Source organism: Gouania willdenowi, chromosome 6 (genome assembly GCF_900634775.1).
Source record: "Gouania willdenowi chromosome 6, fGouWil2.1, whole genome shotgun sequence".
Lineage (NCBI taxonomy): Eukaryota > Metazoa > Chordata > Actinopteri > Blenniiformes > Gobiesocidae > Gouania > Gouania willdenowi.
Genome location: NC_041049.1, coordinates 49,162,259 through 49,188,945, shown reverse-complemented (window position 1 = coordinate 49,188,945; position 26,687 = coordinate 49,162,259). Strand labels below are relative to the sequence as shown.

Here is a 26,687-nt window from a genome sequence, read left to right as displayed (position 1 = left end):
TAAAAAATCACAGAACCATGATCAGGATCACTGATCCAGATAACTGACAATATCTGACAAAATGGAGATTTGTGAGCTTTTTTCAGCTTCATGAATAATATCCTGATTTATCTGTTTTCAGGCCCTGGGTCAGTTTCTAACATCACAGCCATTGGAAGCACAACAAACCTCTCTGTGAGCTGGTCCCTGGTCTCTGGGCTCGTGTCCTCGTACTCTGTCCTCCTCTACAGAAACAAGCAGCTGGTAAAAAACAACACAGATCTGAGCAACCTGACCTCACAGACACAGTTTGTTGAACTGAAACCAGGTGTAGATTACTGTGTGATGGTGACCACCAAAAGCGGACCTCTTGAGAGTAACGGCTCCCTTGTCTGCAATGCTACCTGTAAGTCAGAGGAACATTTACACCCACCAGCCATTTTATTATCCTCTGATAATCAAACCTGTTGCTTTTTCTAGTTCCAAATCCTCCTGGCTTCATCACAGTGGAGTCTCAGACGACCAAGTCCATCAACTTCACATGGGCGTTCCCAGAGGACATGGACCATAAGCAGTACAACTTCTCAGTGTCCAGTCTTAATCCAGTCTTCTCATCTCCAACTGCAAACAACTGGTTCCTTTTGGACAACTTGCAGTCTGGGAGCCCTTACAGGATCTCAGTTGTTACCGTTGGTGTGAGAAAGTACGAGAGCCAGAATGTGACTGCACGAAACTTCACAAGTCAGTATTTACATTAGCCTGCTACAACTATTTTTTTGTCTATGTTGTGGTTTAATATTTGTGCAACAGCCATGCATGTTTTATTTGAATTTGAATTTTATTTCAGCGGTCTTCACAAACAAAAAAAAGTACAGAACAAACACTCAGTTGTCCAATTTAGTGTGTAGGTTGAAGCAAAGCTTATATATATATATATATATATATATATATATATCTACTATATATATATATATATATATATATATATCTACCCCATCACAACAAAACAAAACAAGGTTCTCTACATAATATCACACACAAAAAATATTTAACTTATATTACTTTTTTCACAATATACATTCAATATATATTCTGCACAAGTTTTATATATACACTTTATACACTCATATCAAACATATATACATACGTACACACATGCATACATACACATGAATGGATATGACATGTACATCATAATATTATACTATTCCATATTGACGACACAAATTTCATCAAAATATTATTTTTCCTAGTTGTGGCCATCACTTTTCTTCCCTAAGGAGGGGTGAGGATAAAATCTAAAAAGAATGGACAGTGTTACACTCTAGTGAGGGGTAGGAAACATGGGAAAGGGAGTTAGGGAGGGAGAATAAACTGAAGGATTTGAGCAAAGCAGTTTTGGTTGTGGTGATAGTATAATTATAATTACTAAATATATTTTATAGATATTATAAACCACTGCTGTTAAACTACTGATGATTAAATGGATCAATTCTCTGCAAAGCGAAGTAAATAAACTATTTAGTTCACAAAGAGATGCCATAAGCCTTGGGTGTCACCATTTACTGTATGTGTTTACCTCAGTGCCTGAACCAGTGAGCAGCCTTCGTGTGAGCTATATGAACACAACAGAAGTCCAGCTGACGTGGCTGAAACCAAAAGACTACAAGCCTTCCTACTCCTACCTGGTGATGGCTCTCCAACATGGCGTACTGGTTTACAACGACACCACAGAGGAGGGGACGTACACCTTCCATTCACTGCAGGCAGGAACGCTGTACCGTTTCCAAGTGTTTACGGTGGTCGGAGAGGTCAAGTCTACGTTGGAAAGCATAGAGAGCAGCACAAGTATGTCATAGAAGCGTATATTCTGTAATGTACTCTTGAAATCTTTATCTTTTTATTCTGTGTGACTAAATAATTGGAGCTGCGTGTACATTGAAATGGATTTGTTTGAAGTGAGTAGAACTTTGAACTCTGATGAAAATGTTGGCACAGCGTCTATTAAAATCCTGGATAAAGTTCCCAAAGGGATGAAAACATTTCAGTTCTTTTTAAATTTACGAGTTGTATTTACCCATTTTAGGTTAAACTATTGTGCAGCTGCTTATCTGCTTGTTGATGTTTTGCTTTTAGGCCTCGCCTGGCCACGTATTTCAGCTATTTCCCTTCACCAAGGAGGAAATATTCATTTATTTATTTGACTCTTAGCAGGATTATGTCAAAACTACTAAACAGATTTTAACAAAATTATAACCAAAGACAGACCTTACGCCGGTGGTTCTCAAAAGTTTGACTTAAGTACCCCCTTTCTCTTAATTCTGAATCCAAACACCCCCTTTTTACAGTGACACCATTTTCCTCAATATACTGTGAAAAAAATAACTATTGAGCATAATAATGGAATAAATGAGTGATAACACACATTTGAAAGAATATCATTTGGTAAATTAGTGGAATGAAAGCGTATTTTGTGCCTCCTCAACAGATTTCTTTCTATAGTTTTTATCAATCCTGGTCATCTCCTGCTTCTGGTTGGACCTTGTATTTTCAGTTCATGTACTAATCAAGATAATTTCCATCATCATTATCATGTTTAACAAAAAAAAAACATTGTCAAACCTCATATTTTAATGTTTTCATTTGTTAATTTTTTCACTCTCGCTCTCTCTCTCAAGTAGCCCCTGTAGTACCCTTGCGTACCCCCAGGGGTACACGTACCCTCATTTGAGAAACACTGCTGCGGATCAATATACTGATTCCGGATCAGTTTCAATAGTTGGAAAAAATCTCTTATCATTGGTGAAATCTCCAAAATTCCTCAATTACCCCAGTGAGTTTCATCTAAAAAAATAAAAAATCACAGAACCATGATCAGGATCACTGATCCAGATAACTGACAATATCTGACAAAATGGAGATTTGTGAGCTTTTTTCAGCTTCATATAATAATATCCTGATTTATCTGTTTTCAGGCCCTGGGTCAGTTTCTAACATCACAGCCATTGGAAGCACAACAAACCTCTCTGTGAGCTGGTCCCTGGTCTCTGGGCTCGTGTCCTCGTACTCTGTCCTCCTCTACAGAAACAAGCAGCTGGTAAAAAACAACACAGATCTGAGCAACCTGACCTCACAGACACAGTTTGTTGAACTGAAACCAGGTGTAGATTACTGTGTGATGGTGACCACCAAAAGCGGACCTCTTGAGAGTAACGGCTCCCTTGTCTGCAATGCTACCTGTAAGTCAGAGGAACATTTACACCCACCAGCCATTTTATTATCCTCTGATAATCAAACCTGTTGCTTTTTCTAGTTCCAAATCCTCCTGGCTTCATCACAGTGGAGTCTCAGACGACCAAGTCCATCAACTTCACATGGGCGTTCCCAGAGGACATGGACCATAAGCAGTACAACTTCTCAGTGTCCAGTCTTAATCCAGTCTTCTCATCTCCAACTGCAAACAACTGGTTCCTTTTGGACAACTTGCAGTCTGGGAGCCCTTACAGGATCTCAGTTGTTACCGTTGGTGTGAGAAAGTACGAGAGCCAGAATGTGACTGCACGAAACTTCACAAGTCAGTATTTACATTAGCCTGCTACAACTATTTTGTCTTTTTCTTGTCTACATATTGAAACTTGTGTGCAACAGTTGTGCATGTTTTATTCTTTCAAATATAATGTAAAGAGAAAGGACAGTGTTATACCCTAGTGTGGGGGAGGAAACAGGGGAGAGGGAGTTGGGGGGTGGCAATAAAAGGAACTGTTCGAGCGTGCTAATAGTATAATGTCATGTTACTGCAAATTTTAATTATTATTGATTATAATTAACAATAATTTGACTTGTAATGCACTTAATTTTCAAAGATTTTAGTTTTTACACAGAAAGCAAAAATATATTGCATTCTGACAAGATCAAATGATTGTGTTGAAGTTTACTGTTCCTTCAACAAACAGTCTAAGGTTGCTTAATATTTGGTCTTCGACTGAGCTGGATAGTGACAGAAAACAAATTCAAAGCATCACATTCTAGAGCCAATCAGATATTACAATAATACTTGAATGGTTTTCACTAATTATAGGATAAAGTTAGAAAATAGACATATTAGGTCATGAAAATAAATATGTGAGAAATGTCCTAAAGAGTCAGTTCCTGACATGAAAAAACTGCAAAAAAACAACAACACATTATTAGAGAAATATGTACAAACAACAAAAGTATACAAAAACATGCAACATGGCTACAAGAAATACACAAAAATAACAAAAAAATCACACAGATCACAGAGCGGAAGGCTATGTTCTATTTTATAATATTTTGTGAGATGTCTCACTATGGGATGCATCCTCTGTCTGCATTCCTCAGAAGCATTTATTTCAATCTGCCAATCCTGATTGGCCAGTGAAGCGCGTCCCACCTCGAGACCCACCTCCTATAAAAGGAGGACACCATTCAAACACCTCTTCTCCTCTCAGCTATCTCGCATTGTTTTGCCAGCTTAACTATCCACAGGCAGATTCTCTTTTTTCCAGTCGACGGACGCTGGCAGAACGAGTGCCTGCTCTAGACCTCACTCCGGTGTTCGCCCCGCTGCACGCTCCTTGCCGCAAGGACGTGCCGTGTGTTGACCTCAGCACACCTTGCTGTCGTCTCGGCCCCACTGCCCTCTGCGCCTACGGGCCCGTGCGCACGCCAGTCCTCCCTCTGAGCTTCGGACGAAAGCGAAAGCTGTCATCCCGAAAACCAACGCTGTCCTCGACGTCTCAGACGGTCCAGCACACGTTGGCCTGCATCCCTGCTAGCACATGTGCTAGCTGCCTCGTGGTAGCGTAAGCTAGCCACCTGCTCTCCTAAACTGCGTCACGCGGTGTTGGAAGCTAAGGCTTTTCTCATCGAGGGAGCGGGATGCTCTGGGGCTCGCCTCTGTTCATGTGGGGGTAAAATCTTCACTAAGGACTGGCACAAACTGGGGTTCCCAGCTCAACCTGGCGTCTCCCTCCCCACTTCACGAGGATGTTCTCGTGATTAACTATGGAGAGTTTGATGAAGACTCCTCTGACACTCTCGGCTCGGGTGTGGACGAGGAGGACAGACCTTTCATCACCTCGGCTCGGGGCAGACTTCATGCCGCGTCTGTAGTCTCCCAGGAGGAATTGGATGGCTCCATGCCCGTCTCCAATCCTCCCAGCCTGGACACAGTGGAAGTGTGTGTAAACGTGCTGCGGCTCGGCCGGCCATTTCGTGGCCCACCGAAGTGACTGAAGGGAAGAAGCTCCCCTTTTCGAAGGGCTCTGGGAAACAAATTCTGAGCTGCTTGTGGAAATAGCTCATCCCTGGAAGGACCGTTTGTTCACCGAGCAACATGGTTGTTCAGGGGCAAGCCCGTTGGCTTGACCTCGCTAAACTGTCTGACGTAGAGAAGAGCAACATCTTGGATGCCCCCGTTGTTCCCCAGGGGATTTTCGGCTCCGCTTTGTCCTCCATGCAGCGGCGCTGCGAGGAAAAAAAGAGATACAATGAGGCTCTCCGCCTCTATCTCCCCAGGAAACCCCCGCTCACGTCTCTACCGGCATAGACGAAGGGCTTTTCCTCAGACTCCTCCCCAGGGTCTTTAGCTTAAGGAGGCGAGACCTTTCGTTCCCCGGCCGGCCCCGCCACAGCGAGGCCCTCCTACCTGGCCCAGTATCCCTGCAGCTCCGGCAGCTGCTGCTGCTCCAGCACAGTCTGCTCAGCGCACGCAGTAGAGGAGGAAGAAAAAGACTGCCTGACAGCTTTCTTCTCCTCTGATGACGAAACTGACATTTCCTCATTTTCCAGCTTTGTCCCTTTTGCTTTCACCCAAGCATTCTCGGGCTGTGCACTCCCCGTCCTCACCTCTGCCAAGGCTCGGCCCTCTGCTGTTCGCGAGAAACAGACTGTTTCCGCAAAACGTTCAGCTGTTGCCCCCTACTGCATGTCCACAAGCACGCTCTCACTTATGTTCAAAACAGAGTGATGTGTTCATCGCTCGCACCCCTAGTTGTGTGTCTGTGCTCGCCCCGGGGGTCTTGCCCTGTTCCACCGACAGGAAGCTCCTCCGCTGTGCGGGGAATCCCTTTGTTGTTGGTCGGGCAGCCACCACGTTGCGGATGTGCCCTCTGGTGACGTACGGCTCGCTGCCACAAGAGGGCCCAACCTTGGTGGAGGTCTGCGCTCTCCGAGTTCCTTTCTAGTTCTAAATGTGACACGAATGTTAATAAAGTGGCCTTTGGATGAGATACAATCACATATTTGTGGACCCGCTGTCAAAAGTTGCTCATCCTTGATGTACTGGATGGAAATAAACAGAAAAGGTAATATTGATATTACAGAGGATATAATGTTTTTTCTTCCATCTAATAGAGATACTTTTTCAATTTTTGTACTGTACATTACTCCAAAAGTGAGGTTTGACTTTTATTTTTGTCTCTGAACTTGCAATATTAACCCAGTAGAGCAGGGGTCACCAACCTTTCTGAAACTGTGAGCTACTTCATAGGTACTGAATAGTCTGAAGATCTATTAGTTTGAAAAGCACTTCTTAAATACTAGATGTTCACAGTTTCCCTTTAATTAAAGAGTAAGATAATAAACAAGGCTAGCAGTAAGTCAAAAAAGTAAGGAATGTTTAAGTTTCAACATGCCCCGCCACAAAGTGGAAGGGGGATATAGGTTTTGGCTCCGTCCGTCCGTGCGTCTGTCCGTCCGAGTTAAAGGGGACAACTTTTCTCAGGAACTGTTTAAGATAGGATAACCAAATTTGGTGTGGCTTCAGGGTATCAATACCTTGATGGAGTTAGAAAATGAAAAGTGCGCAGTTATTTTTTCCGGACTTATTGCCCTTGTTTTCGTTTTTCTTTACTCTGGGTGAGTTTGTGTGTTTTGACCTACCGCTGTTGCCGTAGTTGTCGGAAGTCACCATCTTGAAAGCACATGGCCTACTGGTCTCTACTAAGTTCTTGTATTTTTGGCTTGAAAAAAACATATGTTTGTGAGTGTATTTAAGTGTACTGTTTGATAATACTCCTAAGACTGTGTTTGTGAAAGTTAAGCATAAACGGTGTGTTATATAAATCACTGCCGATCGCGGTAAATGCTAGCATGAGCATATACGTGGGTTTTCCTTGCTAGACGTTAGCATGAAGCTAGTCAACTTTTTGTATAGTCAGATTTTTTTTATCCCCCTCCACAAAGCGTGGAAGGGGGATTTAGGTTTGAGTTCCATTCGTGCATCCGTCCGAGTTAAAGGGGACAGCTTTTCTCAGAAACTGTTATGATAGGATAACACAATTCGGTGTGGCCTCAGGGTATTAATAAGATGGTTTATTTAATCACGTGCAGCAGTATTTACCTTTACTAAGTACTAACTAAATCTTTCATGTATTTATCCACCTCACTTGGTCCATGCGGGCTACCGTGTTGGTGACCCCTGCAGTAGAAGTAAAGAAATAAAATTGGTACATGTTTTTTTCCTTTGATACATTTATAGCAATATCTATGGGGAAATACTTCTATTTTGAGACTTTCTAAAATATATTTAAAATGATAGTAGTGATTGTTACAATTCTCTTTCACATGTAGGACCCTATGGTGTTTCCCAGCTGGTAGCAGAAACTTTGAGCACCACTGCTGTACTTTTACATTGGATGAAGCCACTCCAGTACAAAAGCCACTATAGATATTGGCTAGAGACGACAGGTTGTGGTTTCCAATACAAAAATTTAACAGGTCAAACCACAGAGGTCTCTGAGCTCCTCCCTGGGACCAACTGCACCTTCTGTGTCTCCGTGGAAGCTGCAAATGTCATTAAAGGGGAAGAAAACTGCATCTCTCAGTACACAAGTAAGTTTTCCATCATTCGCTTAAAGCTGCAATATGTAATTTTTTTTTTGTTTTATTTGGTCAAAAATCTATAATCTTCTTATTATGTTGTATTGCACATTGTAATTCAAAGTGTTCTGAGTGGACAGTGAATCTACTCCTTCTCCTAGCTCTGTAAATGAGCTTTAGAAATACAGGAGCGTGACGCTGGACTTCAGCCAATCGGAGATCTTTCTACCAACAGGACAAAACCATGAGCTGTTTTAAGCATTACTATTGGCTGTTCGGGTTGCTCGTCAAAAGTCATTTCGCGTTCTGGATCTGATTGTGGGGACAGTCCGATGGCTTTATATTCAAGCTGAAGTCTCTAACTTGGCTTTTGACAAAGCGGTTACACGGCAAAGCAAGAGGGAAAAGGAAGACCAAGGTGGAGAAACAACAGAATAAAGGCACACACGTGTTCAGGAGGAACAGCGGACTCCGCAGAGGTTCCTCTGACTCGGTATGCGGCGAACTGATCCACTTTCAGTCCCTGCGCTGTCTGCCCCGATTCAGAGAGAGAGAGTGATAACAGACGGAATAAATAGCTTATTAAAAATGATCTAAGGTGGAATGAACAGACCCAATTTATTTGCCGTATGGATGGAGTCTGTCTGCTCTGATCAGGTGGACTCATATGTGACGAGCCTCTTATGGCATGTTTACACCAAACGCGTTGAAAGCATCAAAAGCGTCAGGTGTACATACACAATAAATGGTGGACACGCTTCTAGCAGCGTTGAGAGGTCCCGCTGTGCAACCAACGCCTCCTTTATTACCAAACATCAACATGGGGGGTTAAAGTAACGAATAACTACTATTTAATTCAGCAATTTGTTACTTGTACTTTAGTATTTTATGTATGAAATACTTGTACTTGAATACAATTTAAATCAAGTAACAGTACTTCTACTTGAGTAGGATATATCAGCACTCTTTACACCTGTGACTGTTAATATTTGCTGTGAAGTAACATCTATTCCCTCTGTTTAACAACAGAACCAGAAACAGTGGAACCATCGGTCTCAAGCCAGAAATCCAACAGTTCGATGCTGGTGATGTGGACCAGACCTCGGGGAAGTGTGGAGTTTTTCATGGTTTATCTTAACAGCAGCTCCACAGGTTTGAACAACTCTGTGAATCTGAGCTCGGGTGAAGTCCACAGCAACAGGACATCCTTCCTTTTTAACGGCCTCGCAGCTGGAAGACGTTACAGCGCCGTGTTGACCACATTCAGCGGTCCCTTCAGTGCATCATCAGCATATATTGATAATGCAACCTGTGAGTAGAGAGCATTGTGTAAATCCAGAAAGTCCTACTGATACATTTTAAACACCAAACTTCAAGATAAAAGCATTTTATTGAAAATGTTTTTTGACATAAGGAAAAAAAAAAATTATGATTATTTTTGCTATTGTATTGTTAAAACATATGGGATGGATTATAGAATATTCAAAACCTTTTAAAACAATTGAATGTTTTAATTAAGGCCTGAATTGAAATATAATCCGAATCAAATTTTTTCATAAATTACATTCAAACTCACACCATTTTAGTGCAAGAAAGTACAATATATATGCAAGAAAATCTTTCATTTAATTGCAGAATAAAAATAAATACAAGTAAAAGTACAATGAAATGGTACTTTCATTGTACAATTAAATAACTTCTCCCTATTTACACATTCACAAAGAGAAAATTATATTTTAAAAAATAAATCCTTTTAAGCTCAGAGTCAGTTTCTCACCTTTCACGTCGCTGGAATCTATACCAAATGATTCTATAGCACTTCTTTGATTTTAAAAACCTAAACAAAGTTTTTCATCTGAAAACCTTCATTTGTAAGCGCTTTTTTGTAAGTTTTTGTCTCTTATTACAAAGATATTTTTTTATTGTTGTGTGAGAAACATTTTCTCTTCAGAAATGCACTTTCAACTCATTTTGGATGTGAAAAGTTAAATAGAACATGACTGTGTGGGTTCATAGAAGAGTTGTTAGAGTCGTTGCTGATTAGATTGAGCATCACTTTCTCCTCTTTCAGATCCAAACACTCCCGGGCCTATCGAGATCTTGGCACAAACTACCACATCCATTGAAACTAGGTGGACAGAAGCTCCGCTGATGAGTGACGCAAGATACCGACTTACTCTCAAACCAGCGCTGGGGGGCAATATCACCATCTATACCACAACCAACACAAGTCATACGTCTGACTTCCTTCCCTCTGGGACTTCCTTTAACGTCTCTGTGTCCACCCTGGGAGCTTTGGACTTGGAGAGCGAGCCAGTTATTAGGAATATGATCACCACAAGTTAGTGTTTAATCACCCTTGGCTTCTCCTTTATCATCTACAGCAGTGGTTCCCAATATTTTTTTTCTTCTGTGTACCCCTTTGCATTTTTGTCAAATCATGTGTACCCCCTTCATATCATAAGTACCTTCTCCATAATTTCATATGCTTTTCCATTTGTGGATCAGTGTGCTCTCCTAAACCCTTAACTGTGTCTCAAACATTGGTTCCCTGAGGCTTAAACTACAACTTCAAAACAATGAGTGGAATTTACGTATACATATTTTAAAAAATACCAATGCAACTTTTATGTAATTACTTCAGTAGTAAGTTCATACGGTCTCTAATGTAAAATGTGGTCTCCTTTAATTATTGTCTCCTATTGTCAGAAGTGTGATAAAATGGCTTCTACAGCATAAAATAATCCTGTTTCAATAAATTACAAGAAAATATAGTATTATATTGAGCAATAGTACTGTTAGTTGCAGTTTGTGGTGAGGTTGTCCAAAAATTAGGGGGTGCCGAATGTAAAAACTTGGTTACTGTTTCATAGCCGACATATTTTAAACATTTAGCTCACTTTCCTCACATTTAGCTCATTTTTCTTTTATTTGAGACAAATTCATGTAAAACAACATAACAACATGTTCTATATCATTGTTCGATATGTAAACATGAAAAAAAATCTAAATCTTAATGTTAAATGTAAATCTAAATGTGAAATGTAAATGTTAAATCTAAATCTAAATATTAAATGGGTCGCAAAGTGTAGGCTGGTCAGTGCCTGTCGATGATGAGGCTCCGCCCACAATCCACACCCAACACCCCCCCAAGGTCTTTTGCATCTGCACCGCTGACCTGCCCACTTTACATCATTTCTAAACATTTAGCTTTACACTTGGTGGCCGAGTTAGCATTTAGATTTAGATTTTAAATATGAGGAAAGTGAGCAAATGAAATATGTCGGCTATGAAAAAGTTTTACATTTGGCACCCCATAAAAAAGCCTAAAAAGGAACTAGGAGCACTTCCTAAATATTTTTTTATTAATTGTTAATTTTTTCTGAGTACCCCCTGCAATGTGCAGCTGTACCCCTGTTTGGGAACCACTGATCTATGGTATATTCCCTCTGTAAACCTCTGCATCTCTTCAATGTGTTTGAAACCATCAGGGCCGCTGAGTGTGGTTTCTCTCGTGACGACGGCAGAAGAGAGGAGTGTCACTGTAGTTTGGATGAAGGCGGACGACTATAAGGAGGGCTATCACTACAGGTTGAGTTGGCAACGGTCAATCGAAGCCAACGGGAAAAACATCACTACCAATGAAACTGAATTCAGAATTGCTGAGCTTAATCCAGGGAGCAGCTACAACATCAGTGTCACCACTGAGACCTTTGACGGAACACGGGCTGAGACACGGTGGATTTCAAACTGCACACGTATGATCAACATGACTGTTTTTGAGTTGAATCCCAAGTTATATATATATATATATATATATATATATATATATATATCTTTACCCTCCTATTATCCTCAAATATTACTAACACATTTTACCCTAGGGGTCAATATGACCCCAGAAAATTATTTTCAGAAATCTGTCAACAAAGCTTATTTGTTTAATAGATAAATAACCCCTTGATAAATACACTTTGACCTGTTCTCTAGCGCCACCATCAGGCCAAATAATTAAATTAGAATTAATTTATCTTGAATAGTTTTGATCAAATCTTCTCAAATTTACTGACAACATTAATGACCACAAGAGTATGAACCCTATTGGTTGTGATGATGATAATACCTTTCCTGCAGCACCACCATCCGTTTTACAGTTAATGAATCTTAAAAAATATTTAGTTAACATTTTTTCTAATTTGGGGTGCACATTCATGACTCTCACAGAATTAACCATATTGATTTATCTTGGTGACCCCCATATCCATAAATAAACATATTTATTTACTATTTTTTAATGTCCTTTCTTTAACATATTTAGGGTTATTCACTATAAAGTCCTCTGTCTCAGACACATTCTCCTCTACCTCACTTTCACTGTGAAAGAGCTGTTCCAAAACCTCATTGACAGTAAACCTTTCCCTCGAGGACATTTTCAAGAGAGATGAACACAAATTCATGCAATATGTGTTCAGCGCATTAAAAAAATATTATGATAATTTCATGCTTTAATCAATTGTAACCATCAAATTAGGAAAAGTCATGAGATATGATGCAAAGTCAACTATTATTGATGATAAACATTGAATTGGGTCAAATTGACCCCAAGGATAATAGGAGGGCTAATCTATACACAGATTATAATAACATTTGGGTCTTTTTTTGCTGTAGGTGCGAGTCCAGTTACAGACCTGGAATGTGAAGGTCCAAACAAAGCAGAGGCTGAAGTCGTCTTGTCCTGGCATAAACCCAGTGGACAAAGCTCTGGGTTTCAGATCTTAATAAATGATGGCGGGAGGAGCAGGTTTATTGACACTTGTTGTAATTACACAGTGTCCAGCCTTCATCACTACACCCAGTATCAGGTGATGGTGCAGACAGAAAGCTGTGGACAACCAAGCAATCCTGTTAGTCGGCAGTGCTGGACCGGCATCACGAGTAAGACTGCTACGTCTGTCTGTCTGTCTGTCTGTCTGTGTGTCTGTAGGGTAAAAGGGTTATAAACAAAACAAATACACACAAAATGATATTCAACATTATACGCTAAAAAATTTGAATTCTTTCAGTTGGTAACAACTAAATTGATTTAATAAGTTAGATGAACACAATTGATTTAATTGACATCCATTTAAATTTAAATTTTAGTTTGCTTAATAAATACAATTACAATTTTAAGTTGGCAGAAAATGTAATGCTAAACATAAAATGAGACCTTTTTTCAAGAGAAATTCAGATGCACAGCATCATGGGAAACTTGATTAATGCACGTTCTTGTAAGGGAGAATAGCAGGCTAATGACTGCCTTCGTTAAAGCAGAAATCTGAATTAAACTCACTCAGAACTTGCTGCTAAAATACCATTTTTTGACTGATGGTATTCATAAACACTGTTCACATGCACACATAGGATAGACTCCTTTAAAATGCATGACCTGTAAGCACTCTAATGACAGAATTGAGTGTGTGTGTGTGTGTATGTGTGTGTGTGTTTGACTTCAGTGGTTCTTAACCAGGGGTCTTGGGCCTACGGCTGGACCCTCTAGAAAAGCAATAAACTTAGATGAATGCACTAGAGAGGCAGCAGTATTTCATCGATTATGTATTTAAAACGATTGACATCCATTAAATGCTTGTATTCAGCTACCTGCCACTTGATGGCGCTAATGTGATATTTACTTGATAAGTTTTTCCTTTTTAGTTCCTCAGAGTTCTTCCATCTTAAGTAAAGTAAATATCATTGGAGTCATGGCTCGGGTAATAGACCAGATTTAAGTTCTCTGTTCCTTCTTACAGCTTATAGATTTAAATGATTGATGATAAATGGCCGTACCAGGCTGTCGTTGCCTGATCTCTTTAGATCTTAGAAGCTAAGCAGGTCTAGGTCTGGTTAGTAGTTGTATGGGAGATCACTGAGAATTCCAGGTGTCACAGTGGGGGGCAGTTGCTCCAGTGGTATCTGTCATAGTGTCCTTGGGCAAGACACTTCACCCACAATGCCTAGTATGAATGTAGTGTGTTGGTGGTGGTCGGAGGGGCCGATGGTGCACTATGGCAGCCTCGCCTCCATCATGTGGCTACAATAGTAGCTTACCACGTGTGGAGTGAAAGAATAATGCCTTAATTCTGTAAAGCGCTTTGAGTGTCTATGATAAAGTGTTATATAAAATCCTTTGCATGTTTCCTCTAGTCATCCATTTATCCTTTATAGATCCACCCATCCCACCGACGTATGAGTCTAAAGTGAGAGTGAGTGACAATCAGGTCCACAACAAATTCTCACTTTGGATCGACCCAAGCCTCATAAACGACACCAATGGACCAGTGACCCATGTTGGGGTTCTCGTAACGGACAGCAGCCTTGGTATGGTCATGGTTTTTTTCTTTGTTTTTAGTCATTGGGCAGTGTAGTTTAAATATACATAACTACAACAAAATCTTTAAACTTCTACTGTTAACGTTTTGACTTTAGCTGCAGATGAATCCTCTGACTTGAGGAAATACTTGGGGAAAACATATAGCGAGTGGAAAGCAAAGAGCACTCCAGCATACCTGGCAACCATGGCAGACACAGGCAACATCTTTCAGTCTCGCAGCAACCATGACCTGATCATCGAAATAGGAACTGGAGACGGCTGGAATGGTTACTATAATGGTGCTCTGGAAGGCAATAAGAAATACCAGTAAGAGTGATGAATCTGTATTCATTATTTATCAGTTGACAGTACAATGTTAAATCTTCACCTAGAGTAGGCGATGGCGACTGGTGGCCATGGGCCGCATGCTGCCCTCGTTCTAAATTTGTGCGCCCCACATAAGTAATTACACAAAATGACTCCAAGAAACATACACATTTACAAAAACACATAATATGATTAAGAAAACACAAGAAAACTACATCCAGCTACAACGACAAAAATTACTCATAAAACACAAAATGACAACAAAAAGACAACAATTTAAATACACAGAAGGCCTATACTACAAAGCTAGATAATTATGTCCTGGATTTATCTTCGTTAGCGGGCTTCACCTAACCAAAAATTGTCTGTCGGGCAGAACCTGTCCTATGAATCTTGATTACAACTCGCTAGGTTTAGCGTGTTGATTCCAGCCTGGTTATGTGCGCGCTCTTGTGTCAGAGTAGGAGATTACAGCGTCAGACTAATCACAATCATGGAGAAACTGTGGAGCTCAATTTACGTCCCAATTGAGGAATAATTCATTGATGCCTAAATATTCTCTCTCCTGTCAGCGTCCCATCAGATCCACACAGGTTCACACAATGATCCTCCTTTTATTGGACAGGTCGTTTTCTCAGAGAACTGATTGGTCAGGAGGCGGGACTTTAATACTCGCTCAGATCCTAGCCAGAACAAAACCTGGTCCCGACCAGGTTAGTAGTTCAGCCTAAGTTACCATGGTGATTTAACTCCGTAAGACGTTAGAAACGCTTCGTAGGACAGCACACACAGATTAAATCCCGTAAGTTAGTGCAATGAGAGGAAATCTAGCTTCGTAATATAGGCCCAGAATCACTGAAAAATCTTCAAAATAACAACAAAAATACACAAAATGAAAACAAAGAAAACAGAAAATGAGAGAAAAATCTACAAAAGAACATCAGATTGTTGATTATTCTAAATCAGACATGGGCAACTGGTGGCCCGGGGGCCACATGCGACCCTTGCTCCAATTTTGTGCGCCCCACATAAGTAAATACACAAAATGATTTCAAGAAACACACACATTTACAGAAAAATACACATAATGACAACAAAATACACATAATGACAACAAAATACACATAATGACAACAAAAACAAAAAAGACAGAAAAATGAGAGAAAAATTTACAAAAGGACATCAGATTGTTCATTTTTCTAAATCACATATGAGCAACTGGCTGCTCAGTGGCCTCATGAAGCCCTTGGGCAACATTACACAGAATTACTCCAAAAACACGAAACAACAACAAAAATGCACAAAACTCTGCATACTTTCCTGCATTAATGCTCAGATAGATAATTATTCCAAACGCTGACATGAATGTTGATAATGTGGCCTGAGTCGGATCAGAAAATTGTATTTGTGGCCCTCGCTGTGGTAAAAGGTACCCAACTCTGATTTAGAGCTTCCATCTTCAAGACTACCTCCATGTTCCACACCTTTGCTTCCAAGACCTCCATTTATTATTATTTATTTATTTTTATGTGTAATTCAAATGTTTATTTGTCAGATTTTTAAATTAGTTAGTATGAGAGGTTTGTGTAGAATGAGGATCTGGTAACAATGAGACAACTAAATGAAATCGAGATGAAATACAGATTATTTTAACTTAATAAAACCAAGAAGTAAAGGTTAATATTGTTGCTAATTTTGGAAATCTTGACAAAAAGAGTAACCGCAGTGCAGCAGGACAAACATAAACAGGATTATTGTTTGTTTGTTTGTTTTTGCAGATGTGCCATTGCTCTCTTCACTGATGTGACTCTGAAAGAAGACCTCGTGGACAGCACAAAGTCGCTAGTTTCAGTAACACCATTTGCTTTTACTGCTAACCTTCCTGTAGACCCTGGTATTATTTTTAATTTAATATTTGTTAAACTTCAGATCTTCAATCTTTACTTTTTCCTAAATTGATAATAATATTGACTTGTTTGTATCCTTTAGTTTTCATTGGTTTGTCTGTCGGTGCCACACTGGGAATTTTCGGCATCCTCCTCATTGTCCTGATTGGCTTTATTATTTACTGGAAACGGTTCGTCATAGTTGTCAATCTTGGAAAATGTAGGGTGGTAAATAAAATCATTTGTAAACTGGTGATGTTTTTCCATTCTTGCAGCCATAACAAGGAGTCGTCAGACATTGAGATTCACTCCCTGAGGTAAAGGTTTTCTCTTTCACTGCATATCTTTTTTTAAGCACAAGCACATTAGTTTTGTAACCGTTACTTTGTCCTTCTTTTTCCCCAGACCCAAAGCGTAAGTATATAGTAGATGAATGATGTATGTCGATCACCTAAATATTGCCAGTGATTTAACTATTGTATTTATTTGAATACGTTTTGAGCAGAAGTATCGCTGTGAGGGTGGAGGACTATGAGGCCTACTTCAGGAAGCAGAAAGCAGACTCCAACTGTGGCTTTGCTGAGGAATACGAGGTTAAAACAATATATTGTTTTGCACCACATCAGACATGGGCCACATGCTCCCTCACTCTTAATCTTGTGTACGTCCTCCAAAGTAAATGCACAAAATGACTCCAAAGGACAACCAAAATACTCATAATGACCAAATAATTTTAAAAATGCACAAAATAACAATAAGATGCAAAATGACAACACAAATATTCAATAAGACTTCAAAAGGACATTCAAAATTACACAAATTACACACAGTACACAAAGCAACAAGGAAAATGAAAACCAAAAATATATAACACGACATGAAAATAAAACCCACATTTATACAAAAAGGACAACAAAAGTACACAAAATTCTTCAAAATACACAGAAAAGCAGAAACGCCTTTGTTCTTTTCTGTATTAATGCTCAGATAGGTCATTTTATGGTTATGAGCTTTGGGTCTTGACCGAAAGAACAAGATTGTGGGTGCATCTGGGCCTCCCTGCTAAGGATGTTGCCCCCACAACCTGGCAACGGATAAGCTGAAGAAAATGGATGGATGGATGGACTTACTAAATTACTGTTAATCCTGTATAAGATTTTTATATTTATTTTCATCATAATATTCATGCAATCCTTGCCCGATGATGCCCAGTTCATGAAATATCATGGGGTGAAATTCTTACACATCATTGACCCAATATCATGTGCATCTTTTTTTTATTGCATTTTCTGCTTTTAACTGTTTAATTAACATAAGATGTGATGTTTGTCTTTGTTCTCTCACAGGACCTGAAGCTTGTTGGTACGACTCAGTCAAAAACACACGCTCTTACTTTGGAGAACAAGCATAAGAATCGCTACAACAACGTACTTCCCTGTGAGTTAAACAAACTGCTTTCAGCTTTAGCTTTGGAATGATATCACTGAGCATCTGATTACATCCTACATCCTGTTTTAACAGTTTGGCTTTGCTATTAAACCATGTGATGAGGAAACATAGTACAATAATACTTCAGTCTTTGCTGTAACCTTTGATGGCAGCTCTAATAACACTTCCTTTACGCTCTTGCTCACCTCGCAGATGACTCCTCTCGGGTGAAACTGTCTATAATCAGTGGCAGTCCAAATGATGACTACATCAATGCTAACTACATGCCGGTGCGTAGAGTTGCTCTACAGATCATTACCTCAATAACATTCAACATTGACCAGGCATTAACTTGTATTCATATGCCTGATGACATTCCACTCTAACTAATCCTCCACAATCCACATCATCGCAAGGTTTTTTTGTAGGGGGGAGAAATGAGGTTTCTCATGAATGAAATGTTTAACAGGGTTACAACTCCAAGATGGAGTTTATTGCAGCTCAGGGTCCGTTGCCCACTACAGTCAACGCGTTCTGGAGGATGATCTGGGAGAAGAACGTACAGACAGTGGTCATGCTGACACATTGTAATGAGCAGGGAAGGGTGAGTAGTACCGTATTGTTCATCATGAAAACATCCTTAGACAGTTTGGTAGGATTACTGTATTTGTTTAGTCATGTGTTGTTAGTAATTGTGCCTCCCTTTGCAGCTGTCCCCTCTGTCACTGTCAGCAGCAGCTGAAGACTTAAAAAAATGTAATAATAATAATGGCATGAAATTATGAAAAACAGCTTTTTGTAAAATCAGACTTCTGGATCCACCAAACTTCACTTACGGCATGAATTTAAATCATGTGCCTTAGAAAAATGTCAAAAACATAATTAGGAAAACCAACCATGCCAATAAATATAATAAGATATAAAACAGGAAGAAATCCTTTTGGAAAGATTTGGTTTACACTGTTTTTTAAACAGTTTTAAAAAGCAGTGTAAAAAAATAAAATGTTGCACAAAGTGACAAACAATTGGTTTTATTGAATTAAATTAGATTACATTATACGTTATGAATCCCACAACAGGCAAAATTACTCATTACAGCAGCGAAAGATACAGAGTAAAAGCAAGGATATACAATATACGCTATGCAAAAGGAAAACATTTCAACAACATGTGATAAACCTATGAATGAAGTAAATGTTATGCCAGTATTAGTTAACAGGGAATATGGTACATACATGTAGATACATTGAAGATTTTGCATGAAAATGTGCAATACCTGTAATTTTATATAATGCTTAATAGAATCAAGGCATTATTCTTTCACTTCACAGCCATAGTCGCCCTGGGGCAGACTGACGGAAGCGAGGTTACCATAGTGCACCATTGGCCCCTCCGACCACCACCACCACTCACTCACACTACATTTATACTAGGCAATGTGGGTGACAAGGGGTGACTGCCCCCCACTGTGGCACCTGGAAATCTCAGTCCCATCCAACTACTAACCAGGCCCAGACCTGCTTAGCTTCAGAGATCTAACGAGACAGGCTGAATCCAGGTTACACAACTGAACCACTCTCCTCTCGTCTTTTCTTCTCTTTCCAGGTTAAATGTGAACAGTACTGGAGTTCTGGCACAAAGCACTTTGAAGACATCATTGTAACCACCACATCTGAAATACCACTGGACGACTGGACCATCCGAGATTTTAGAGTCAAAAATGTATGCATTTAAAAAAGACATCGTAGAGACTTTGAAGTGAAAAAGTTTCAAAAGTTTATGACATTGACTTTAGTCAAACTATATGTAATATATACTGTATATAATATGTAATATATGATATGTAACAACGACCCCGAAATGTAACAAGACCCACAATTTTATTTAAAAGATTTAATATAACACAAAATGTGATAACCAGTCATCAATAATGTAACAAAAGTGTAATTTTTTTTTGCCTTTTTTGTGTATATACAGTATATGCTGTATATATATATATATATATATATATATATATATATATATATATATATATATATATATATATATATATATTTACACATATGCATTTGTGTATAATACTACTCTCTACATTGAAGCAATAAGCCTTTAATTCTTAAATCATTGACTCACTCATGTAATAAAATTATTACTTTATTAGGGGAAAAATATGTTTGCCTGCCTTCATAAATATATACTGTATATATAAAGATTTATAAATATAAAAAAAAGTCAAAAAGTTTTTACATTACAGGCTCAGCACCTTTGTTACAATATTGACCAGTTATTACATTTAAAGTTTTATTGAATTTTTTTAAATAACAATTTGGGTTGTTGTCATACATATCGGGCTCTAACAAGGCACAATTTTATGATGAAGTTACAGAGGAAATTAAATTAATTTGATCAGTTAAAAAAGTCTGGTAAATACCATCTTTAAAACTCACTTTTTAAAGTGGTCTTTTATTTAAAGGCTGTATGTTATGTGAGAAACCTTTCAGGCAGAGTTCACAATGTTGTGTCTTTGTTTTTTTTTTCTTCAGGTAAAAACAGCCGAAACTAGATCAATCTGTCACTTTCACTTCACCGCCTGGCCGGACCATGGCGTACCAGAAGCCACGGAGCTCCTCATCAGCTTCAGACACTTGGTGCGAGAGCACATGAACCAATATTCTCGACACTCGCCTACAGTGGTCCACTGCAGGTCAGAGAGATCACACACACACACACACACATTTGGTTTGATCCGATCATCAGTCCGTCTAATATCTGTGTCTTTGTGTGTCTGTGTTAGTGCTGGCGTGGGCCGCACAGGGACCTTCATAGCCGTTGATCATGTGATCTTCCAGATTGAAAGGGAAAATATTGTGGATGTGCACGGCATTGTTTACAACCTGCGGATGCATCGAGCTCTCATGGTCCAAACTGAGGTAAAAATACATCCACTATATGCACACATTTAAAGTTACCTACTGAAGGTATTGTAGTTCTTTTTCATAATATTTCATGAAATGTCTCACTGTGGGATATACACTTCCTGCAGCCCTCAGAAGCACTTTTCTCAATCCGCCAAGCCCTGATTGGCTGAAATAACTGTCGATCTGCCAGGGACACTCTCACCCTGTATAAGAAGGAGGGCGGATGTACAGTTCCTCATTCAAACACCTCTTCTCTCTCTCATGCACATCTCGCATTCTTATCAGTAAAACTGTCCACAGCGCTTACCTTGCACTGGTCGGTAAGTGCTGCTCCTTTCACAGGTAAGTGAAATTCAGAGTCCCAGCTCCGGCTGTTGGCTCTCCTCCAACGTTTTCGCTTCGGCGCATGTTGATCCGCGAGCAGTTCTCTCACTCACGGTGTCCGTTAGCCGCTCCAAGCTCTGCACCGACAGGTCTAGAGCTCCCAGACATCACCACTTGACTCCTCCGGACTTGTGTGTGCTGTGCTTCACTGCCGCAAGGCGGAAAAATCCCAAGCCTCTGCTCCGGCTGACTGCTCCTTCCAACAGTGCCGCTCCGGTGTGCACGTTGGCCTCCAGCGACCTCTCACTCCGGTATGACCCCAGTGACTGCTAGCTCTGTATCGCAAGGTCAGAGCTCACGGACCCCAGCACATCTGCTGCCGTCCCAGACCACGTCTCTCGACTCCTTCCGGGCTCCTGCGCACGTCAGTCTCTCTCCCGAGCCTTCACCCGAGCTCCCAAAAACCAGCGACCCAGCTGCCGTTCAAAATAAGTCAACACTGTCCCTGATGTCTCGAACAAGCGCACGTTGTCCTGCATCCCTGCTAGCACCTGCGTTAGCCGCCACGTGGTAGCATAAAAGCTAATCCACCTGCTCTTCCTGCCTGCGTCTGGTGGTGATAGAAAGGGTGGCTCCTCTAACCGAGGGAACGGGATGCACTGCGGCTCGCTGCACGGCGTTCGACACACGCAGCTTCCGCCGTGGGCCGGTGCGTCTGATGTCTGCCCAGCCCCCTTTCTTCCTCCTCACGGCGCTTCTGCCGCAGCGAGCGAAGAGGACACGGCCCTTATGGACTCTGCTGCTGCCCATGACCTCAGCTGGGGCTCCCAGCGGCCTGCCGCCTTTGTCGCCTCTCAGGAGCGGGAGGAGGTTTCCACTCCTGATCCTGTGGAGTTGCAACGTATGTTCCCAGGGTCCTGAACGAAGGCGAAGACCTGCTGTCCAGGGGCACACCAGTGTACGGGAAATGGAGGTTACACCCACTGGTGGTGCAACAGTTGTGGGCCCGTTATGGACGTGCCGAGGTGGATCTGTTTGCCACGGAGGAAAACGCGCAGTGCGTGTTGTTTTTCTCCCAGCATGGCACTGATGCTCCCCTCGGTGTAGATGCACTGGCGCATGTCTGGCCGCGCGTACTGCTTTACGCGTTTCCCCTGTTTTGCCCTTATACATCCCACTCTGTCCATAGTGAGGGAGCAAAGTCATGCACTGATCCTGGTGTCCCCTCACTGACCAGCTATGCACTGGCTGGCAGAGATTTACCAGCTGCTGTGCGCTCCTCCTTGACAGCAGGGATCTGCTGTCACAGGCAGGAGGAACAATCTGCCACCCACACCCAGAGCGACTGGGACTGTGGGCTTGGCTCCTGAATGGCTTCATCTGTCAGCGGTGGGACCCTGGCAGTGTGTGATCTCCAGCTTACAGGGCGCCCAGGCCTCTTTCACTAGCTCTCTGTATGATTGCATGGGGAGAGTTTTTTGTCATAAATATAAGTGAGACATCTCTCTCGTATTCCTCATTAAACCAGGGTTATGTAAATAACCTACACTGTTTCGAGGTTTGGTTCCTCCAGGTTGTCACATCCCTTTTCAGGGCCCAGGGAGAGTGATCTTATCCCTGCGGGGCCTGATTGACAAGCGTGTAGCCTGCTCCAAGTGTATTTGGCGGTGATCGCATCCTGTCTTGTGGGCTTTGGGGATAAAACTTTGAGTCAGCTCCCGCTGATCGGCTGTTTTTTACGAAGGGAGCACATGGGCTACCCCTCCCCCCCTTGACCAGACCCCTGGTTTCACCGTGGGATCTGGTGGTGGTTCTCATTACAACTTAATAATAATGAATTATTTTAATGATCATTAGTGGTTGGAGGTTCTATTTCATAATATGAGTGAGACATCTCACTCATATTACTCATGGAACCGGGGTTATATACATAACCTAAAGATCTTAAGCGTCCTCCCTTTGAACCACTGGGGGAAACGAGCCTTAGGGTTGCTTCCCTGTGAGCTGTGTTGTTACTGGCGCTGGCTTCAACTAAGCGGGTTAGTGACGTCCATACGCTCTCGGTTCACCCGTCATGCGCTCAGCTCTTCCTGGGCGATGTGCGGATGATTTTGGAGCCCAACCCAGCCTTTGTGCCAATGGTGGTGGACTCTTCATCTCCCTTTGACCTGTTGGCCTTCCTGCCTCACAGGTTTTTCTCTCGATAAGCATGTCTGCACTACGGGAGCTGCCATATCCCATAGTGAGACATCTCACAAATTATTATGAAATAGAATTTTAGGTTATGTATATAACCACAGTTCTATGAGTAATATGAGTGAGATGTCTCACCAGACAACCCTTCTTGCTCGAACGAGTGAGAAGAGGTGCTTATTTTGAATGAGGAACTGTACATCCGCCCTCCCTCTTATAGAGGGTGAAAGTGTCCCTGGTGGATGGACAGTTCTTTCCAGCCAATCAGGGCTTGCCGGATTGAAAAAAGTGCTTTAGGGTTACAGGGAGTGTGTATCCCATAGTGAAACATCTTACCCATATTATTCATAGAACCGAGCTTATATACATAACCTATAGTTTTGTCACATGTGGTGTTAAATGTAATTTCCTGATCTTCTTTGGCGTGGCTGCAGGACCAGTACGTGTTCTTGAACCAGTGCGCCCTGGACATCATCCGCTCGAGGACGGGGACCAACGTGGATCTGATTTACCAAAACATAGCCGCGCTCTCCATTTACGAGAACATACAACCAAAAAGCAGGCGCCTGGACGCGTGAACTCAGGTTGTCCTTCACTTTTCCATCTCTGTTTACTTTAACAAAAAATAATAATAAATAACAGTAATGTGGGGACATTTATGAGGACTGCTTAGTACAAACTGTCCTGTTTTTATTTTTATAAACACGTTTTGTTATTTTTCTAACCTGGATTTAAAGTTATGCATTACTGTGTTTAAAATAAGGAAATTCAAATGGACCAACTTGGCAGGGACCAGGGTGTAGTTTTATTGTGCCTTTGGGTTGCTAGGAAAGACTCCAGCACCTGCATCCCTCAACTGGATGAATGGATGGATGATGGATGGATGTTGTGGTTGTCACAGAAGCAATAATTTCTGGCAACAGAATGCGTAATGTACGGAAGAGGGTTAATCCCAATTTTAATGGAGAAAATCATTTTGGGCAAATCAAGAATAAAGTCGAAATGTCAAGATTAAAGTTGAAATTTTGAGAATAAAGTTGAAACATAATGTAGAGATTAAAATAGAAAAGACAAAATGAACTCAAAATACTATATTTTTGCATTTAATTGATTTGGAATTTACAGTTTTTATAGAAATTTTTGAATTTTCTGAACTCAATAGAAATTCAATTATGACAGCAACAACTTATTTCAATTACAATTACAATTATGTCATAATTGTAATTAATTATCAATTACGCAATTGCAATTGTAATTGACCCCAACCCTGCTGAATGCTCCACCTGTTCCGTTGGTTTTTCCTTCTGAAAAGATTATGATTTTGGCAATGTACTGTATCTCTTCTCTTATAATTCTGTGTTTATGAGTTTGTTATTAAATCCAACTTTGAAGTAAATTATTCGTCAATACACAACATTTTGTAGGCGGCCATGATCTGCTGTTCGTTGTCATATAGTGAATTGACCCTCGTCGGCTTCCGTAGGTTTGACTTCATTAGCAGACCTTTGACTTTTATCAAAATATTGTATTTTGTATTTTGAGTTCATTAGCAAAATTTCATTTTTAATATAAAATTTTAGACTTTAATCTCAACATTACAGTACATTTCGACTTTATTCTCAAAATTTTGACTTTATTCTTGATTTGCAAAAATAATTCTCTCCATCAAAAATTGGCCTTAATCCGTTTCCATAGTAATGTGTTTTACTGGTAATACTGGTACCTACTGGTAATTATTGTCTTCACTCAGGTCGTAAGTCTGATGCTGTATCATTAAAAGCTTTTTTTTTTTTGTGAAAACTTTTCTGACACCCCAAAGAAGTTAAAACACTGGAGTGTATTTTTACAAGTTCCCTTTAATAATGCCAGCAGATGGCGCTCTTTTGCATATATTGTTATGTTTTGACTTTTTTGTGTGATATTTAAATAGCCAAGCCTCTGTGTCTTAAGATAAAGTGCACTGTGCCAGGGTTTTTAAGTTTGTGTTGTTATGTACAGTACTGTATTGTTAGTCATGCAGTTGTTTATTTTCAACTTTAGGGGATTTTTTTTTAGGAATCAGCAATAAATACTTTTAAAGTTTTGGTAAAAAAAATAAGGTATGGGTGTAGCCAAATTTGGCATAGTCGGGGCAGGTCCTTTTAAAGTGTTTCCTCAGGAAGTAGAAGTCCACAATGTTAATGGTAGGTGTTGAATTACAACATCCCACCGCCGCCCTTTTTAAATGTCATGGTCCTTCAATGTTTTTGTCTTCTTGTTGTGCATTTTTGCCACTCTGTACATGCTGCACTCAAACTGTGTTGTTATGTCCCTTCCCACAACATATTTGATCCATCTCTTTCCTGTGACGTTAGCATAGCACAAGCACATTGTTTATTTTTAGCTACTGAAGCAGATTCTTTTCCCACACGACAGGTACTGTATGTTTCTAAAAGAGGAAATGTTTGTGGTTTGCAGTTGAATTTCATAAAATGAAAGTTTTATTCTTACATATATATATATATATATATATATATATATATATGTATATATAGTATATAAGATTGATTAGCACTTACTTTTTTCTAAGCAGTGATTGGCAATTGTTTTTCAGGTTTTAAAATGCTTTGTAAGATGCTTGCTGGTACAATGCAAATAAAGAAGTCATGTTTTTACGTCTCTTATTCTGTCTCATGAAATGACATTAACGTCCTTTTGATTCAGTTGAACACTACTCTATGTGTCATACATTCTTCAACTTTTAACAGTTTTTGAACACACTGGCAAACAAAAGGGACACCACAAAGATTATTCTAGTTTTTTTTACGGTTTTGTTCACACAAAAGCATCAGAGTTTACTAATATTCATTCCCTGCAGTAATTATACTCACAAATACCTAAAAAAAAGCCATAAACTCATGATTTATTACCATGGCTAGTTGAATAGAATAGCTTTCTAATTGTCCTTCAAAACAATACATTATCCATTGTGCATATTAAAATAAATTATCATCTGCTTCTTGAGCTGTCTATGGATTTAAAATAAAACAATAATAAAATAATATTGCTGTGGACGTGCAGCTTTCAGTTTTGACGCCTGCACTAAGGACAATATAATATTGGGTTCCTTTCATTTCTTTAAATATTGACTTTCACGCAAACTTGATCCAGCTCTTGAAACCGGGACACAAAAGAAATAAATATGAAATAAAAAGTGTATACAGAAAGTTAGTGCCACAACTGAGTATTGTACAGAAATGTTCTGGAAGAATTTAAAGTATGAAAACAGTTTTAATTGCACTTTCCCTTATTTTTGAATTCAATAAAGACAATTTGTAGCCTTTGTTGTATAAGTTTAACAGTGTGATGGCCTGAAGAATAAAAGAAAACAACATTGTACCTCTGTCATCTGTTATCAAGTGGGATATGTGGAAGAAGTGGTCGGCACCTGTAAAGGAA

The 26,687-nt window shown here is 40.1% G+C and overlaps 1 protein-coding gene across 3 annotated transcripts in view; it reads left to right on the top strand.

The window, feature by feature from the left end:
• Positions 1 to 25,899, top strand: part of LOC114466103 (receptor-type tyrosine-protein phosphatase eta) — a 61,614-nt gene extending 35,715 nt beyond the window's left edge. For 2 of the 3 annotated variants that reach the window (XM_028451572.1, XM_028451574.1), the window contains 24 exons: positions 122 to 385; positions 460 to 720; positions 1,564 to 1,827; positions 2,955 to 3,218; positions 3,293 to 3,553; positions 7,576 to 7,836; positions 8,854 to 9,135; positions 9,896 to 10,165; positions 11,316 to 11,582; positions 12,493 to 12,759; positions 14,029 to 14,181; positions 14,290 to 14,500; positions 16,279 to 16,394; positions 16,490 to 16,577; positions 16,662 to 16,703; positions 16,792 to 16,800; positions 16,892 to 16,979; positions 17,733 to 17,823; positions 18,028 to 18,104; positions 18,284 to 18,418; positions 19,420 to 19,536; positions 20,358 to 20,518; positions 20,609 to 20,744; positions 23,684 to 25,899. In XM_028451572.1, coding sequence (XP_028307373.1) covers positions 122 to 385; positions 460 to 720; positions 1,564 to 1,827; positions 2,955 to 3,218; positions 3,293 to 3,553; positions 7,576 to 7,836; positions 8,854 to 9,135; positions 9,896 to 10,165; positions 11,316 to 11,582; positions 12,493 to 12,759; positions 14,029 to 14,181; positions 14,290 to 14,500; positions 16,279 to 16,394; positions 16,490 to 16,577; positions 16,662 to 16,703; positions 16,792 to 16,800; positions 16,892 to 16,979; positions 17,733 to 17,823; positions 18,028 to 18,104; positions 18,284 to 18,418; positions 19,420 to 19,536; positions 20,358 to 20,518; positions 20,609 to 20,744; positions 23,684 to 23,827 — 4,229 coding nt within the window. In that variant the 3' untranslated portion in view covers positions 23,828 to 25,899. The remainder of the gene's footprint in view (positions 1 to 121; positions 386 to 459; positions 721 to 1,563; positions 1,828 to 2,954; positions 3,219 to 3,292; positions 3,554 to 7,575; positions 7,837 to 8,853; positions 9,136 to 9,895; positions 10,166 to 11,315; positions 11,583 to 12,492; positions 12,760 to 14,028; positions 14,182 to 14,289; positions 14,501 to 16,278; positions 16,395 to 16,489; positions 16,578 to 16,661; positions 16,704 to 16,791; positions 16,801 to 16,891; positions 16,980 to 17,732; positions 17,824 to 18,027; positions 18,105 to 18,283; positions 18,419 to 19,419; positions 19,537 to 20,357; positions 20,519 to 20,608; positions 20,745 to 23,683) is intronic. The other variant, XM_028451573.1, reaches the window with a different exon arrangement.
• The last annotated feature ends 788 nt before the right edge of the window (positions 25,900 to 26,687 follow it).